Source organism: Manacus candei, unplaced genomic scaffold, assembly GCF_025592945.1.
Source record: "Manacus candei isolate 608988 ecotype Guabito, Panama unplaced genomic scaffold, ASM2559294v1 h1tg000034l, whole genome shotgun sequence".
Taxonomy (NCBI): Eukaryota; Metazoa; Chordata; class Aves; order Passeriformes; family Pipridae; genus Manacus; species Manacus candei.
Genome location: NW_026138082.1, coordinates 15,084,469 through 15,104,702, shown reverse-complemented (window position 1 = coordinate 15,104,702; position 20,234 = coordinate 15,084,469). Strand labels below are relative to the sequence as shown.

At 37.0% G+C, this 20,234-nt stretch overlaps 1 protein-coding gene across 1 annotated transcript in view; it reads right to left on the bottom strand.

The window, feature by feature from the left end:
- The window catches only part of PDSS2 (decaprenyl diphosphate synthase subunit 2), a 117,221-nt gene that overhangs the window by 21,316 nt on the left and 75,671 nt on the right, over positions 1-20,234 (bottom strand). Inside the window, exon 4 of the mRNA XM_051792416.1 lies at positions 4,637-4,711. Coding sequence (XP_051648376.1) covers positions 4,637-4,711 — 75 coding nt within the window. The remainder of the gene's footprint in view (positions 1-4,636; positions 4,712-20,234) is intronic.

Here is a 20,234-nt window from a genome sequence, read left to right as displayed (position 1 = left end):
TCTCAATGGGCAAATAATCTGCAGAAACACATGGAAATAATTTTAAATTGCATATTCAAGTTTTAAATTAGGTAGTTCAAGAACTTCTATTTTACATAAATAAAATCCAATGCAACTATGAATCATTCTACCAGTAGCAAGACCCTGCAAAACATCTTGCACATGGTTCACATAAGCTTTCAACAGATGTATTCGTGCTTGCTGAACATGACAGGGCATGTTTTATTAGTCTATTAATACATGTCTTCACTGCTTTTGGAGGAACAAGGGTGTCTGTAAATAAGTTAGCAAAGCATGCCACCAACTACTTCTATCGTGACACTAAAAAAAACCCACATGACTTAAAAAAATTTTGAAAACTTATAATAAATTTAAATCTCTTCACATCTGTTATTTTAAATCTCTCTGGAAAAGCTTAGTATTTAAAAGAACAAAAGCAGTAAACAAACAGCATTGGCCTTCTTTCTAGCTATGCTTTTTTCCCCTCTGACACATTTACCCGTTCTTTTCACAGATGCTCTTTACTCAAATTCCATATTTTATCCTTCCCTTTTGTCTTGCAACAGAAACATTTGTTTAAAAAAAGTGAAAACTCTGACTGCTGCACTGCTAAAAGGTGATTTACATGTCTCAAAATGCATTTGGTTTACTTCCTTTGGTAAAATTATAAACAAATCCTTAATTTTAACACACTCATAGCAGTCCAGTTGATGGACACGTGCAGTATTCCAAAACATTACTTCTCAAAGCAGGGTTGGTGACCAAACATCAAAGAACTGATACCACTTGCTACATGTAGCCTGTCCTTCCCCAGAAAACACATTTATTAGAAATACCTGGTAATTCACTATTTGGTAAAATGAGTACTTCCCACTAATGTATTTCTTTTTAAACTTGTTTTACATATTAGTTGTGCACAATTTTCACACTATTGCATCAAAAACACCAAACAGCTATTCTGGTCATCAGTGGAACATGATGGAAATGGTTTTGTCTTACATAATATCCCATTCTGACACTAACAGGAGTTCTGGCAATGTACATTTAGCATCAGCTAGATACTCTGGAGATGAGAAAAAAAAGAAACCAAAAACCAACCAAGTGATTTCCCATAAGAGTCCCTAAGTTTTAAGATTGCAAGAATGGTCTGGTAGGTAAAGCACAAGAGCCAACACTCAAGTCCCACTCTTGATTCTGCAGTTTGACCTTGAACTTCCCTGTATATCTTGTCCTTGTTCAGTGGACTGACAAGGATATTAAAGCAACCTTCATTAATATTTGTTAAATGATCTGGAATATTATAACAGAATATTTTTTAAAGCACGACAGTATTCTCTGAGTTAGCAAACATTTTAGAAGCCCTCAGTCTCCTAAAAGTTGGAAAGAGACTTAGAGTAATGGGGTTTTTTTTCTGCTAAAAATAGATACCACAATCAAGACTGAAGGCCAGATTAGACAACTTTGACCTTTTCATTCACTAAGGCACAAATTTTTACTCCCAAATTAGACCTAGATTCAGGAAAGGCAGATGGGACTGGGGAGAATGTCCTTTAGTTGCAGAATTTTGGTCTAAGAGCACATTTAGAGCACAGAGCTGTAAAGGTTTATCATATCACCCCTTTCTGCTCCAACTCACAGTCCAAAATATTACCTTAATATTGATAATGCAACATCTTAAATTACAGCAGATGTTTATTACTTTGAACATGAGTGACAACCTTAACTCCAAGGCTGTGTCAAAGCCTACACCTTGTAGTTTGGACTGCCATTTTAAATAAAGATGAAAAGTTAAATATTAGCACTTTTTTCCCCCAGTTTAACACAGATCTATGCAGACTTACTATGCAGACAAGATGAAGAACAATCAAACAGAATATACTAAAATGGGACGGCTGTAGGATTGCACGTGGTTGTGCAGAGGAAAAAAAAAGTGGTAATGAGCACTGTCAAATAATTATACTCATTATATATCTTCAGGGGTAAATAAGGTCAGTCTTGCTAGGTCAAATCATTCTTTCAGCTTTCCTAGTGGGTCATCCAAGAAGACAAACTTCTTTTTGGGTAAACACAAGCTTAGGATGTCAGAGGAGAAAGGTTAATTTTGCAGAGTATTTTTGTATACCATCTAGGTAGACATTCAGCAAAACTCAAAACACCTTGGTGCTAAATTAGTGTATTTTATGGTACTGAAGAGCTTTATGACAACTGCATTAAAGACATTTAACATGTGAAGTACAGTTTTCCTGCCTAAAAATGGAGGGAGGGGGAAAAGGTGAGAAGATATCTTTCTGCTTTTCCAAATTTAAGACATTCTCAGCAATGAAAATTCCTTTACCAACATCCCTATGCCCTACTCCTAAAAAGAAAAAAAGTTTGACATTTGAGATTTAGTTGTGGAGCAGATTAAAGCATTTGACTTACCTCTAGGAAATGTAGTTCACATTTTTGATTCAATCAAATTGCAATTAGAGAAGGAGGGAAGACACACAAGGATACAAATAAGACAAACAACTGATTTAGTCCATTTGGCAGTCTTTGCTTAAGAGATGTTCATAACATGAACAGGACAATGTCTCAGCAGAAAAATGCAAAGAAAGCAATAGGGATAGGTCCATCACACAACATGGAACTAAATTTCTCAGCCAACAAGGTAAAAAAAAAAATTAAAGTAGATCCCACACTTTGTTGTAGGTCTAATTGGAAGCCAAGCACTATCTGTTATAAAGACTAAACCTCAGACTCTGTCATGTAAATTTCTCTGTTATGGCACCACACTAATTGCATTTTGAGTTAACTGGATTCCCCCCTTAGGAAAGGTACAGTGTACTTTCAACTCTCCTTAGAAATAGTCACTGAAACAAAATAAATCTTGGCTATTTGTAATTGGGCCAGGGCAAGGTAAACGTCATGCAGCTGCACTTAGTTTCTCTCACACTTGCCCTTGCAATCCACACATGAGGGGTTCTTCAGTAAGGCAGCAGAAAATAAACAGAAAAAGAATAACTAAGAAAGAGAAAATTAATATCTTCTGCAATCACAGGAACCCAAGAGTCCACAACATTTCTCATTTATACAGGGGCCATGGTTAAAATAAAATGCAGTTTCATTGCTGAGATCAACCTATAGAGAATTATTTCTACACAAAATAAAGTAGGTTGGTGTTTTTTAAATATACCTGTGATCTACTTGTATTTAGAAACCTGCTTGAGTATGGAAAATAGTAAACATTCTTTCCAAAAATCTTAAAGATGTTGTCCATTTTAACATATAACCTTTAGCACACTCCTTGGGAGCAACAATGAAGGCTGAAGTTGGTTTATCCTCAGGTAAAACACAGCAGATGCAGAAGCACTGCCAAGTTCCTAACACTGCACTCCTGCCATGCTTCCATCCAGGGTCCCCTCCTGAGAGGTGCCAGAGGATGCTGGGCACATGCCATCCTCTGTGCAGAACCCAGTGAGTCGTGAGCCCCAGGCAGCTCCTGAGTGTGCCATTACTGCTGTCCTGCTGGAGGCTCTCCCTCAGCTCTGTGATTGTTTCAATCAAAATAAGAGGGACACATTTGAATAAGGTTAGTTTTAGTGACAGGTCTTTGCTGCTGCAGAGCAGCAGAGACAGACACTGACCAAGGGAGTCCCCTCTGGAGCCCAGCTGCTGATAGGCACTGTCACTCTCCACTTGCCCACAGTGGTTTGGTTGGGGCAGGGGCATCAGGGCAGGCATCTACTGTAGCAGTAACCCACGAGATCAGGGCTTCCACTATTAAGGTATTAATTTTGCTACATAATACAACTAAGCAATAGCAAACCAGAGCTGCAATTTAAGTACACAACACCTACTGAACTGTAAGATGCAGGTCTCCAAGGCAAACCAGAAGCATGAGACAACACCACTACAAGTGAATCTACCTCAGCGGATTTCAAGATTGATATTCACATATACACAGTGCTAATCAGTGACTGAAAAGTTGCTACCATAAAACCTGTAGAGTCATGGCAACTTCAAATTGTTGACTTTATTGCATGTGTTAAGACACAGTCATAGTAAATCAAAGGAAGAACTCTTTTTTTCGCCAAAACTCTGCCCAAGCAAGCCTACATCACGAATGCTCTCTAGAAGTTTCTTTAAATATTCCAGTAAAGACAATACATGCATGGTGACTTCTGGTGAAGAAGAATATACTGCTACACTCCTAACACTTTAGGACCAAACTCGGAAGAAAGGACATGATGTAAGTTCAGGATGAAGCATTTTGTAAACATCTTTGGGCTTAGAAATGACAGGTTTGACATGAAAATATTAATGATGTTGACAACATTGTAATAAATGCCTCCAACAGAACCTTGACTAGAAACCTCTGGAAGTGTTTGGAAAGACTGTAGTAAGATGTGTCTGGTAATGACACAACATTATCTTATTAAGCACTCACAGAAATAAAATAGTCCCTCCTTGGGCATTTCTGGAGAATTCCATCAGAGCTTACAGGTGTCATAACGATGACAATCACTAGGACTACAACTACTTCTCTTCCTCCTTCTCCCTCCTTTTTAACAGATGAGAAAGTAATCACGTTTATTGTAGTCCCACATTAATATCGCGAAATGCCTTGGGTATATAAATCTACTGAAATTCTTACCTCAGATGATTTTGAGTTTTCATAATATATACCTTGAACTAAGTCACCAATAGCACTTGAAATGAGTTCCACAACCTGTAAAAGAAAAGCAGAAAAAAACCTTACATCTTTAATTATCACCAAGTTCACTAACAAAGCTACTGGCAGATTTCCAGAGAGACAAACCACAATAACATTCCTTGCAGAAAGCTAGTTGTGAAAGACTGCAGGATTTACTAAGATTTGTTCTGCACAAGCATGATGCTGTGCCTCTGCTAAAACCTCTACAACAGTAACTCTTCTATCAAAGTTTTAAGTTAATATAAATGAAAAGCAAGACTTGTTTTTCCTAAAGTGTGAACTATGGAGTGTATTCTCAAAAGGACGTTCACAGAACTAATAAATCCCAGTTCATGAATATGAGACAGTACCTCATCTGGGCTTTGCTTTGTTTTGGTTTTTTTCCTGCCAAGTAAATACTTCACAATACCTCTCCCTGGGAGCTGTTAAAATTCTAATCTTCGTGGCTAACACAGAAAAGTCAGAATCCATAGAAAGGTAACCTTTCAAATGTGATCATTTGGTATTCGTGTGCCCTGGGAATGCACTGTGGATGTATTTAGTGCATGGCCTGAGGCTCAGCTGTACCACATACACTGAAAGTCTGCAACATAGGAATGTTTAAATCAGATTTATCAATCTGTATTATCTTCAGGGTTCAGACTTTTTATTTTATTCAAGCAAAGCCTAAAAATCTGAACTTGATCCAGAATGTAAAACAAGCAGTCCACGGTCTCCCTGAGACTGTGGAACTACTGTACAATTTAAAGTTGTGCACATGAACTGGCTTAATTGGAACAAAATACTCAGATTTATTGTAAAATTAAATGCAGGCATTTCAAATAAGCACACCTTAAGGCTACCTCTTCAGTTGCTCACAAAGTTTTAATTTCTTGAATGTTTAATTTCCTATGCATATGAGTCTATATCTGATTCCTCTTTTTGCTTCCTAAAATTCAACATAGCTCTTATTGAATTAAAAGATTTAGTTTCAGTTTTTATCATTCCCGTAACTGAAGACAAGAAGTCAAATGATAAATCCCCTAACAGAAAGATATTCTAACATTTAGGCATGCTTTATTTGATAATAAAAACACATTTGTATGCTAGTTTTGAGCACTAGCAAAAAGGTTGTGGTTTTTTTTTTTTTTAAACACTGGTTCATATACATATTCATATACACACAGCAAGTGCTAACTTTAGAAATGGTGCTGATTAAAAGTCATGTTTTTTCTTGCAATGCATATGGGTTAATTTGCAAGACCTACAAAAACAGCCTGGGAAAAAAAAAATCACATTGCCCTTTAGGAAATTAGATACTGAAGAAATATTGTAGCAATATGAGCTGCTAAGGAACTGAAAGGACAATGATCCTACAGTGTTACCAGATGTGTTGAGTTATTTAAGTGGGGAACAGAGAAAATGAGGGCCTTTTTTTTTTTTTTAAGCAACACCCCCCCCTTTTTTTTTAAGGTATCAGATAAGCCTTATTCCCAAATCCAGGAGGACTGAGTATCGCCAATAGGTCTATGAAAGTCTGTAACTAAATGCCCAGGATCAGATTGTATTACAGTTTATACAAGCAACATCCCAAGATTCTTCTGATGGCTAGGACACATAATACAGATCAATCACTCACTAAAAAATGTTATGGTTTGTGAAATGGTCTGAGCTCAGAGACCTACACTGGTAATACGAAGAGGAATTTACAAAGACACTGAGTCCTACTCTAAATGTCAAAGTGATAGTATGAACTTTTAACAATGCAGCTGGCTCTGGATAACTAGACCTTTTCCTCTCTTGCCTGAAACTCTAGACTGAGCAGAACCCTGTTTTGGGGTTTCTTTTTTCCATCTCTCCTCCCTCTTTTTCGTGCAACTCTACTCTCAAAGGCAATTTTAAATGTCTTAAAACAAGCTTGGTGAAACATTTGTGAACAACTGTATCTCCTCTTACGAGTTTATAAAACATCTTAGGAGAATTACACATCAGCTATTTAGAAGAATCCTTATATTAAATATCATTAGGCCTTTAGTGATACATTGAACACTGTATGTTAGTGAGAACTTAATACTAATATTAACTCTCTTCTTTCCAAATATATATATATATATATATATATATAAAAGAATATTTTTTAAGGTAAATGTAAGGCCATACAGTTTACTACCAGGAATGAAATTCTAGTTTCAAGAGCACAGTGGGATGCTTGCATGAGGCTCTGTCACCTCACCAATCCTTAATCTGATCTATGAAAAGCATCTGCAGCTCAACATCTGTGGCCTGGGGTCCTGAGCTCTGGGGAAAGAAATGAGAAATGAGGGAACTAGGCAATTTTCCTCTGCATCCCAAAATGGTATAGAGGAAGAAAAAATATTACAGATTCAGTAGTATTCATTCAATGATACACTGTCTAGTTCTTATGTAGCACTTTTCATCACAAAATTTGAAAGCAATTCTGAAAATTTGAAAACATTCCTGTAAAATACATTCCCTACTGTTTTATATAAGGGGAAAATGGTGACAATGAACTGATTTTCCACAAAACCATGCAGCATGCCAGTGGAAGAGCAGAAAACAGCATCCAAGTTATCCCCATTCTCATCGGTGCCTTTTTGCCCGACGAGTGCCCTGTTCCATTTCCCGGCATTTTGGAGAAGTAAGTCCGAGAAGCAGGAAAGGTAGATGAAAAATGAAGTGCTCTCAACTGCTTCTCTTCTCATTTGAACATCGAGCTCCATTTTAAACAAGTTCAGAGATGGGGAAAGAGAAGAAAGGATCACCAGAATTAGTGCTTGAAAACAGTAGCAACTCAAAAGAGACCAAAGGCAGGTTATTTATAATCTCTCTTCCCACTATTTTCTACTACTCTACATGTTTTTGAGAACCCTGGTTCCTCATGGGTACTCGAGATGAGCAGGAATAACATCACACTGAGAGAAAACAAACTTCCACTCTATTTTTCATTTTCCACTCTGTATCAGCATCTTCCAAAGCGCTGCGTTTTCTGCTCCCCCTAGAGCTTCCACAGGGCTGGGAGTGGACCAGGGGATGACCCATTACCTGTAGGTGACAAGTGTACATGCAAGTGATTTTACAGCCTTTAAACACCTTTTGCAACAGTTTTGCCAGTGTATCTTTTTTTTTCCCTGAGGAGGTATTACTTCAACACCTTTCTAGGGATGTGATCTATTCTGCTTTTAAACGATCAACATAAACGCCATCAATTTAGGATGAATACAGGGAAAAGAGATGGATTGTTAAGGCTAAAATCTCTCCTACTGTCTAGGCAGGCTAAGTGTATAACATGATGTAAATTCTAGATACAACCACTTGATTGCTCGTTCCATAGCAAGGTAGAATACATGCTCTGACCTGTCCAATTCATTCAAATATGAAATAGTCCAAAACACTGTGCTATGTTTCAGTGCCAGAAGAGTTCTGTAGGTTTAAAGATCTTTAGGTTCTGTAGGTTTAAAGAAATTTGGTGAAACTGAATTTACCCTTTTCTGGGGTAGTAACTTATTTGTCAAAAATGCACAGCTTTACCCCTTCAAGGTTCTTTAAATTTACTGCAAGTCTACTTTCTCAAGCTCAGAATTTCTAAATATTAATTGAAGAAATAAATCAAAACATTGGTAATTCACTTAGTTGTTCAGAAAATTACTCAGGACATTCAACCAACCACATACCTCCCTCCTTTTCCAGAAATCAGAATTTCATGTAGTTTACTGAGGACCTCTCTATAATTCAGAGTTCAGAATTCATCATACATGATGACACAGAACAGGGCCATATTCAGTGTTGCAGGTACAGCATCCCAGTTCATGCAGGGACTGCAGCTGACTGTCCTGCACAAATCAAACTCTATCTATAGAAAAAGAGGTATATTTTAATTAAAGGGAAACTTTATGTTAGAAAGACTGCAGGGAAATCACAGAACAGAAGACATTTTGGTAGAATACTTTCTTTGAAATTAAAAGATAAGATTCAGACTCCATCAAGCACAGTAAAAAGAATGGATTCTAGGCCCCACTCATCCTTCATGAGATTTCTAAATAACCTGGATGAAAGGACAACATTGATGCCATCAGTTTAGTAACTCGAGCACTTTGTTCCCTTCACTTGTCTTCAAAATATTTTCTTTTAAAAGTTTACTGCAATGTAACTCTGCATATGTATCTTTTCCTGGGTTTCCTTCTAATTTTAAAAAAAGGAATGAATTTGAGTTCCATTCAAAGAATGGTCAATTTATTTTAAATTCAGCAGCTGAAGTAGAATTGATTACACAGATCACTCTATTTCAGAGTAGTAATACAGTGTCTCTCCAGACTCTACCAGATATTTTCAAGGGGAACATCATGGAAAGGATGAAGCTCTTGCAGGAAGACAGGAAACAGTACTAGGAAGAACACAGCAATGGTTATATCTTTGTTCTTCATCCCTCATGATTTCTATTTGACAAACTTCCTTAGCTCTGCCAAATTCCTTCCAAGAAGGACCACAAGTAATTCCTTCCATCCTTATGTTGAAACTGTATCCTTTCCTCACACATCTGCTATGACAGACCCTAATACTTGCTGCTGATATGTAGACTTGAAAATGTTGCAAGGTTTCCCCATACAAGTAAAGAAGAAAACTAAATAGTCAGGAAACATTAAGTACAGCCGACAAAAATTCCTTCAACTTGAATTTCACTTCCCTCTGCAAACAAGCACTTATTTGGGAAATATTTCCACTCTTAAAAATTATACAGAAAGCTCTTAAAATTAAATATTTTCCTGCATTTGACACAGAAACATTGCAACACTAGGAAGCTAAAGACAAAACTCAGCAAACAGCTGAAATTGGATTTCAATTAATCAATAATACCTTAAAAAAAAAATTAAAAAGGGGAGGAGCAAAAACTGAAAGGAGTTCCAAGAGCAGTGGAATTCAATTTTCTTTCCTGGTAATCTCAAACATCATTAGTCATACAGGGGTATGACTAAGTGTGCCAGCCTACAGAATGTTTTGGGGTTTTTTAATCTAATGTTTAATGAATCCTATTGAATTTACTATTTGAAATCATCTTGAGCTTTACTATTTTTTAAAGCTGGTCCTCTCTTAGTTGAAACACATAGAAAGGACTCCTTACAATGATTTGCTTCCTAGCATGTTTTAAGTGGTCTAGAAGACCACATTTATTTTTTTCTTCTTCTGTTAATGATGAATTAGTAGCAAAATACAATGTCCAGTGTAAACGCATCACCCAAACCCATTACTTGTTAAAAAGGTACTTGCTAGACATAAAAATAATGCTTCAAAATAATCAGCAGCAGTCAATTTGAGGATTGCTAACACTGTCAAATATCTACCTTAAGGTCAGTCTGCCTTAGGGATTTTCACCAGTGTTAAGCCACCCTTTTTGTGCTGATGCAGCACTATCTACAGAAGTGGGTTTCATTAGTATAAAGACTTTTAGTGCGTAATTCAGTCATTTTCCTTAATGCCAACATAACCAACAGAAGAAACATCCTTTTCCCTTGTCTACCTCCACATGATACCTTACACAGTTTATTAATACCTTTGCAGATCCAATGCAGCAGATCCTTGCACTAAAGTACTCAACAACTGTTGCTGAGTAACCCAGGTTAGAGAAATGTGTGATTTCTTCAGCTTGACCCTTTTGGACTGGGTAATGTCATTACATCTTTCCTCTATACAAAACAGCAAATAAAGAAAGTATCGTGACTACAGGGTTCTGTAGATACAAAACCCTCTTCATCAATAAGTGATACATAGGAGCTATAAAACACTATTCTCACTCACACAGTTGCAGACAACCATCAAATCAGGATATGTTCACGAATGAATTGAGCACTCAACTGAAAAACACAAATTATACCTGCAAGCAGCATTAACAATTTTGCACAGTCTGTATCTGAAAAAATGTGAATCAGAAGTAATACCACTTAGCATCTGACAGATGGAATCAACTAAATGAAGCTGCAGATGTTTGTTAAGTTAACAAGTCAACAACCAGAGTAGCAGCAATCAGATTCTAGACTTCAGATGAAATGCTGTTGAATTTCAAAACGCTAATATTAACAACCAGTTACAGTGCATCCAAAGACTCAATATTCTTGCTAGCCAACAAGAAGTCAAATACATCAGCATTTTGTTTAAAAATACAATTAACTTATCTATGTTACTGATAAAATTTTATGCATTATAATATTACACTGAAACCACTCCAGGTGTAAAGGTATTTTTACTAAAAATTTTACAATGGGAAAGTTAATTTTAAAGACAAGATTTACAGCAGGGAAAAGAAAGGAGAAGATATATAATCTATCACCCTATTTACAAGACACACCTATTTTAACCTCTCCTACAGTACAATGTGTACAAACAGCTGTAGTGGGTTGACCCTGGCCAGATGTCAGGTACCCACTAAAGCCACTCTCTCACTCTTCCTCTGCAACTGGACAGAGGAGAGAAAAAAGAAAAACAGCTAAGGATTCATGAGTAGAGATAAGAGCTGGGAGAGGTCAGTTACTGATTCCCTTCATGGGCAAAACAGACTCAAAGTGGGGATAGTACTTAAATTTATTACGAACAGGGTAAGAGCCAAAGAGTGAGAAATAAAACAGTCTTAAAAGCACCTTCCCTCACCCCTCCTTTCATGTTCTCCCTCCTCTCCCCCAGCGGTGCAGGGGGACAGGGAATGGGGATTATGGTCAGTTGTTGTTTCTGCCGCTGCTCAGGGAGAGGAGTCCTTCCCCTGCTCCCGTGGGGTCCCTCCCACGGGAGACAGTCCTTGATGGACCTCTCTGGCGTGAGTCCATCTCTCGGGCAGCAGTTCTTCCCAAAGTGCTGTCCCGATGGTCCTCTATGGGCACAGCTGCTTCACCATGGTCTGCACCACGGGCTACAGGGGCCTCAGCTCCGGTGCCTGGAGCACCTCCTGCCCCTCCTGCACTGACCTCGGTGTCTACTTTGTTGTTCCCATGTTCTCACTCTGCTCTTCCCTGGCTGGAGTTCCTTATGTGCAACAATCTTCTGTTCCTAAACATGTTATCACAGAGGTGTTACTATTGCTCCTGATTGGCTCGGCCTTGGCTAGCAGCAGGAAGTCCATCCTGGAACTGGCTGGCATTGGATCCATGGGACAGGGGAAGCTTCTAGCAGAAGCCACCCCTGTAGTCCCCCCCACTACCATCCACAGAATGCAGAAGAGGGAGCCAAATTCTTCTCAGCAGTGCCCACTGACAGGATGAGGCAATGGGTACAAATTAAAACGCAAAATTACATCTGGACACATGAAAACAGTTTACCACGAAGGCATCAAACAATGGATCAGGTTGCCCAAAAGGGTTGCGAAGTCTCCATCCTTGGAGATATTTAAAAGTCATCTGGACATAGCCCTGGGCAATCTGCTATAGCTTGAGCAAGAGGTTTGGACTAGAGGATCTCCAAAGGTCCCTGACAACTTCAACCATTCTGTGACACCAGTACCCGCTGGAGGAGGAACACAGATGATTTTACATACCAATAACAATAATAATAACAACAACAACTTGTCTCATCTTTAAAATAATAAAAATCAAGGCTACAAAGCTGGTGCCAAATACCCTCTTACAGAAGGGTTAAGATTACTGATTGTACTGGGAACAGATTTCCCTATGATAAATAGTTATGTTCTTGGGAGACTAAGAAAGGCCATGCAGACAAATCTTAGATTCTTATCACTACTAATAACAGCTTGAATTGCAACTGAAAATAAAATACATTTTCACTTTTTAAAAGTGTATTCTCTATTGAAATCACAGTGATCTTTAATCCTTCTGTAAAACTGTATATATTAAATGCCTTGTCATGAAAGTCCACCTCTAGAACCAAGTATGATATTAAGACCCCATCCATCCAAAGATGGATGTTAGTATGTGTTAAGTCCTCACACACACGAAAAAGGCTGTTAGAGATAATATTGAGACAGTATTTTACCCAAGAGAGATCTGATTGCTTTTTATCCTACTACACACTCTCAATACGAATCTTACTATGTTTGAGAAACAGACTTCAGATAAAGCCAAGAAAACTGAACTTTAGATCTTTGACTCCTTCAGCTATAAAGAGAATGAGGTTGACATTGCAAATATCACTCCTGGAAGACATCACCTTAGAGTCATGGAATCATTTGGGTTAGAAAAGACCTTCAAGATCATCAAGTCCAAACTAAACCTAGCACTGTCAAGTCCACCACTAAACCATGGCCCTAAGTGTCACATTTACACGTTTTTTAAATACCTTCATGGATGATGACTCCACCACTTCCCTGTTGCAGCCGCTTCCAATGCTTCATAACCCTTTTAGTGAAGAAATTTCACTAGTACTCATTTCATGTACCTGCTTTATGAAAATTCATTTTCATTTTATAATTTGTTTAGGGGTGAAAGCTGTTTTGTAATGAATTCCCTCATGATGATTATTCATGGTTGTGAATGAAAAAGTTGCAACAAATATCTCTGTTTAAGAAACCCAGGCAGTGCCAATACCTATTCTAAGTAAGTGGTGAATGAAGCAGCAGAACTGCTGGCTCTTGAGAGTCCTTTCTCACAGTATGCGTATCACACAGAATAAAACATCATATATCCAAAAGTTTTCATTTGTTCAATTTCTTAGAATAAATTTTGTTTTCTTTTGAATATCTATTTGCTATATATTCTGGCATCGATCTTGGATACAGCCTCTTGTTAACAGTTAAACAAATATTAAATACAGCCACTTTTTACTGTTTGTCTAAAACCTTTGAAAGGCAATTTCTCTGAAAAGTGAGGAGGTTCGCCCTAAAAAAACCCAACCAAACAACACAACAACAAAAAACCCACAAAAAACCCCTTTCTTCCATAATTTGGCCTTAACATTCAATTAAATTGATTTACATATGTATACACATATATATACACATTGGTAATAGGCACCTATTTATCTCAAAGACTGAAAATATTTTGACTTCTAAGATATTTGTCTTCGCCACTAGACAACTGACAATTTACTGTCATACACTGTGGTGGTTTGAGACCCCTCAAAAATCCAGTTTCTGAGTTCGAGCCTCCCTCCCCCAGTTTGCTTCAGTGTGAGAGGGTTTTCAGACAAAACACAGCTACTCAGCATTGGGGGAAGGGGAAAATACTTACAAGGTTTATTTACATACATATATACAGGTAACAACTATTTTTTCATGATGAAATAATATATTTATATTAGATTAAATTTCTCTTTTTCTTCAACAAGAGTTCAGGAAGAAAAGAGAAAAGTCCTTTTGTCACCTTTCAGGTCACAGTTCCTTCAAATTAGTTTCTGTGGTATTAGTTAGTGCCCTTTATTTTTAAGGCAGCAGATTTGAGTATTGTAGTCAGAATTTTTCTGCTCTTACTTTGTGAAAATCCCAATCCCTTGAGCCCGAGCCTTTGAGGGACTTCCTTGGAGACTTTTGCTCTTTTTCTCTGGTGCTGCTGCATTTCAGAATTCCCTTCAAATGGAAGTCCACCCCTCTTTCCAAAAGAGGGTCTCTAAAAGGGGTTTTGGGGACATTTAATTCAGTCTTACCCCCAAAACAGTCTTCATTGAGTTTCTTTGTTCTGTTGCCAGCTCTCTCTCTCTCCTTGCAGGACATCTCTCTGTGTCTTTGAGCCTGGCTCCACTCCATCTCGCTGCTGCTGGCTATTTTTCTGGCTTTCAGCCACCACTGTCTCTGTTCAGCTCTGCAAGCAGCCGTCTTCTTCCCCCCACCCCCTAGAGGAGGGGAAGAAGGTGCGGTCCAGGGGTCTCTCTGATTCTTTCGGAGTCCCCCTCGATCACCAGCCTCAGGGGGGGCTCCACTCAGGTACTGCACTGCTCCAGGACTCCCAGCCAGGGGCTGGAGGGGAGGGCCTGCTGGCCCTCCCTCCTCGTGGCTTCACAACATGGCTACAACTTTTTCAACTACCTCAACTTCCTTCTCTTCCAGCCTGTGCCATATGTTGATTTTTACAGTAGTGAAATGTAGCTTCTGATTGGCCCTGGCACACCAGAAACACCACCCCCCCCCCAGGGTTAACCACTTTTTTCTAACTCCAGGGGAAAACACTTTTTTATCCCAGGACACACATTAAGGGAGTAAACATAAGAAGGATGGACACCAACCACCCAGAATAGACTTCCCAGCTTTAGCTTTTATCTTGAGATGTCGAATGACTTTTGACTTTTATTGAAATCAGCCTTTCTTCAGTTTCTTCAAATTAGTTTTCATTTTCTTCTTCATTGATGCTCAGTCATCTCTGAAAAGCCCTCTCTCCTTCATGTACAGATAGCATATTAGTATTTTCCAGACCATTCTGCTAACTACAATGAGGCAAACCATAGTTCTCTCAGAAAAAGAACTACTTAACCACATGTTAGAAGCAGCAGTGCAGTTTTCCTCTGAGGAAGACAATATTTACCTGGAATAACGACGGGTGTTTTGTTCAAGAACTCAAGCAGTAACATTGACTTTGGTCTGCTGGGCAGACCAGAGAAGCAGAAAGACAAGTCTACTACGATGAGGAAGGCAAATTCAGATGCAAATTGAGGAAATTGTTAGTGAGAGAATTTAGAGGTAAGATCATTAAATGGACTTTGTGCAAACCACTATAAAAATCTTAAGTAAGCTACTGAAAAAAATGAAAAACATGACATTGAGACAGAACTTGAAACACCCACAATTCTGTTCTCAATAGCATCATGCCTTGATCCTTTCAAAATATTCTCACAGTATATTTTTGGGAAAGACTTTAATCTAGACTTGAAGATTCAATGATACCTATGATTGTGTATTCGGCTATCTGTCTCAGTTTCAGTCTTTCCATGTTCTGCAGCAGTCATTCTGCTACAAGGCCCTGTTTTTAAGTCATAACTGTCCATAAGGGAAGAGGCAGAAATCACTCTTTTTAAAAAATCTATTTTTTTCATGCAGAAGTGGAAGGACAGAAAACAGCCTGAAATCTAAACAAATTTTTCCAGCAGTGCCATGGTCAAAAACCACAGAAAAATATACTCTTCCAATACAGATTTACACTAACCACAGTGGAGTCTAACTTTGGGAAAGCTTAACATAAGCGTTAGCTTTAAAAACCAGTACAGGTGCGACAGGCCACTAAGGTGAAGGATAAACCTATTTGAGGAATGTAGTGATTAGGAATTAATGTAAAGTTAAGCAGTTTTAATCTCAAAACTGACACTCATTGCAATGCAACAGAACTCATATAGATCTAAGTGGAGACTGTTTCTAACATATTATCACAATTACAGATTAAGTATCATTTTTAGAATTTCAATTAAATTAATAAGTTAATAAGCTGTGTCACCTAATCCTCTAATTTAACTTCTCTAAAAGATTACTTTTCAAATATATAATGATAGCCATTAAGGTAATGAAATTTTCTAAATATTTAATTATATTACCAGTTATACATAGGAAAAGTGAAATAGGAAAAACCCTGTAAAATATGCAGAAAACTGAATTTGCATTTTATTTTAGGGGCTATAAATTTATTTCTTGCGAACAATGGCAGAAGATACACTTGCTAAGAAACTGTTCCACTGACATAAGGATCAGAAGAGACAATGTTAGATTCACTGGCATCATTCTAGAATTTTATCATCATCAACATCACAAAAACTGTTGCCTCTAATGACGGCAGAAATATTAGACAAAAGTTTTACGACAGTAGTGTGGGAAAAATTTGAAGTGTTGAGTCCAAAAGATTTTAACCTTTTATCTCTAACATACAAGGTTTTTTTTCCCTCATGCTTAAATACTTTTATCAACTATTATAAAAAGTGTCTTTTTTTTTTGCTACCAAAGGAACTTCACAGGACTGTCAATAAAACTTCAGAAAAGAAGTCTTCTTATTAAAAATGTTTGAGAACATCGTGCAGAAAAAAACAATACATGTCCATTAAATGGACATAAACTTTCTTTCAATTACAGTCTCTTTAATTTTGCAGTAAACTAAAACTAAACTTACCTCTCAGAAATGTATGCACATTAGTAAATTTTGGTGCAGTCTAAAAGTAATAATTAAAACAAATAACACTTTTCTTCATTATGATTCATATATAATTATGAATCAATTATAAATTTGTCAGTACTGAAAGTGTGTTTGCATTCTCCAATAAAATCTATGCTAAGCTGTATGACAATATTCAGTATATATATCAGTATTTTAAGATACAGAACTGTTTACTTCGGGTTGCCCAAAGAAGAACTTTGATATGTAATAATTCAATCATGTTGCCTTATATTGTTGCATATTAGGTTAAAGGCTCAAAAACATAGGATTTCTTCCTTGGTTTTCTTCTCCCCCAGTATCCAGACAAAGCAGTGTTTCTTAAGTGTACTTTTCCATAAATTAGTTCAGAGTTCTTTAAACTTATCTGTATTTTTCAGTAATGTCTGGTTTTGAGACATGCCCCTGTGGTACTCTAAAATACTAAATTAAAAATACTCATCAACAGAGATGCTATCCTACTCCCCATCTTGTCCGATACATCATCATCAAACAATGCCTCAGAGGAAGGTACCGTAAGACAGACATGATAAAGTACTTCAGAAAAGCTCCTTATTCTGTTTTCTATAAAAAAAATTGAAGGTTGTAACCACAGTTCAAGATAAGTAGTTCTTATACGAAGTTCAATGTACATTTAGATTGTTGCAATAGGAAGATATAAGAAGACTCAAATGACTAGCTTATTGATGTTTATGCAAACAAAAGGCTTATTTCATAAACAACACATTTATGCCTTTAGAAATACATAAACTTAACATAAGGAAATGCATCCACTATATAAGTACTACATCTGTGCTACTGTTTATTTATAAACAAATAATACTTAATAAAACAATGCTCTATAATGTGGTCTTCTGTCAGAGCTCTGCATTGGCAGACAAGATTTTAAATTCAATTCTAAGCTTTCAGGCTGTAGATTTTGAAGGGTTTCCATGAAGAGTTTAATTATTTCAACGAGACCTCACTGAATTATGGTGGGAAAAATAGTCAGTTCTTAAGATTTCAGTAAGAACTTTGGAGAACACTACAACTACATGTACTTCAGGTTTTTGGGCTAGGCTTTTTCTTCTTTTGGGGGGTTTTATTTTTTGTTTTGGATACGCTGGGTTTGTATGGTTTTATTTTGGTTATTTGGCTGGTATGTGGGTTTTCCTTCTTTAAATACAAAGGGATGTCTTATCAGTTTCTGGAGTTGAAAGTAATGCATTTACGGATTATTTTACTATTTTCTAGGCACTGCACTAAACTGCATTATTTCAGCTGTCTGAAAGTTCTATGTACCACTGTCTTCAGAGTGTGAAAGCATCAAAACTGGTCATAATTACATCTTTTAAGCATCCTCTCTATAGTTTCATACAACTAATGATTCAGGTGTGCTAGGAAGTACCAGCTTTAACGCTGCAACAGACTTCTGCCAATTTATCTATTATAAACCCTGAAAAAGCACATTATTTGATAATACCATGGTCACTATGCACACATCACTGGTAAAATGCCTGTATTGCACATCTGGCTGACAGGTGACAAAAATGTCAATTAATATTTGTTACTTTTGCTATGTTTGCATCTGAAAGCCAGTCTAAAAATATTGCAAGAAGTGAAGGTTACTCAAGCAGAAATCAAAGACAAAACTAACACTTTTTGCTACCAGAGCCAAAGAAGGTCTTTCATTCAAAAAATTTGCTCTAAGCAGCTTCATCCCCATATCCTTGGCTAGGCAAAGCAAGATAACAAATGTTAAGATATATTACCTTCAGATGGCAACAAAGAACCAACTGTTAGACATATCATTTTACACTTCTTAATAATTTATTCACACATTTATTTAAAACTGCTTATGTTCACATATCCCACAAGATAGCTGGGAGGTACCCTATTTTGTTAGGCAAACATAATTTACTCTTCCATCACTCCCACTACATGTTTACAATGACTTTCACAAATATCTTATCATGATCCTAGTATCAGAACCCTGCAACCTCAAAATGAGAAGGCCTACCAAAATAACCTTGTCATCCCATATAAACACACCCCAATTCAACAAATCATCACACTACCACACATTATGGCATTGTTAAGTAGCAAAACACAGACAAGCCTTTCCTTGACAAAGGCTCCCCCTTCCACTGCTGATATACCTCCTACTAAAACATCCCAACCCAATTCATCTTTAGGCTCAATTCTGTTCTAAAATCCATGGATTAGCAATATTCAATCTACTACAGGATGCAGTTCTGAAGTAAGGTTTTATCCACATAATTTTCAATAACATAATTTATCACCACAATCCACAGACCAAGAAGAGCCACCATCCAAATGTTAGTTTATATAAGGTAACCAAAAAGTTATCATGAATGTACAAAAGAATTGTAGATACATGTGACCTGATCAGTCTAATGCTTTGCAGCTGTAAGGTTTTTGAAGAAATTACTGTTCATTTTCAAAAGTTTTTATTATCTGAATAAATGTAGAACTTTGCCATGATTACAAAAGCATAGTATGCAGATGTATCTGCCCATCAATACTTTAAGCCTCAGCTGACACCAACTTTGTATTCATAATTAATGTATCATAACTTCACAAAGTAGAAAATAACAATGCTTTCCTCTGAATTGTTATGTATCCAAAAGAAAAAGATAAATAAGAATTTATCTTACAGGAGGCTTCCTAACTCACATTTCAAGAAATCTAGAGTCCTTGTACCTCAGAGATTAAAAAATATAAAGGCCAAAAGACCACCCCAAACCCTTCTTTTGCATAACTTTAGCAAAGATATGAGAGGTATGGGCACTAGTTTAAAAGAAAACCCCCAAACCCACAAACATTGAGCCTTGATTCTTGTTAATATCATTACAGTTATATTTCACAACTGTAGCAAGAAGAGGAAAATTACTACGAATTAACAACAACAATTCCTATATTTAATGTTATTTAAAAATCAAAGTGTTACCTAAGGCAATTACCTTGCAGCCTTTTAATATCTACAGGGAAAAGCCTAAGGGAAAATAATTGACTTTGCTAATTTTACCCTTGGCAATTATAAAATAGCTCTGCATTTCATTACGACTACAGAATTTCATGTCTAATTGTCAGCCCCGAGAGAAGCAGAGAGATAAATGCATCATACACAAGCTCAGACGAGTTTAACAGCACAATAAAATTATCTTGGTAGCAGTGAGTTCAGTTAATGTTAAAACCCATTTTAATTTAAATTCTGGTTTATGCATGTCTATGGAGGTTATAGCACACCATGGTCACTGCCATGTACGATACGATGCTGCTCATTTCATTAGCCAATTTGCTAAATGCCAGCAAAAAAAGCAGTACTGTGATTTTTACCTTTTACATCACAGAACACAAAACATTATGAAGGAAAGAAGTCACAGTTATTTCACACTGCTAAAAAACAGATGCCAGATTCGAAAATTCATCATTTACAAAAGAATAAATACAGTATGTTTAAATCATTGCACCTGTCAAGAGAT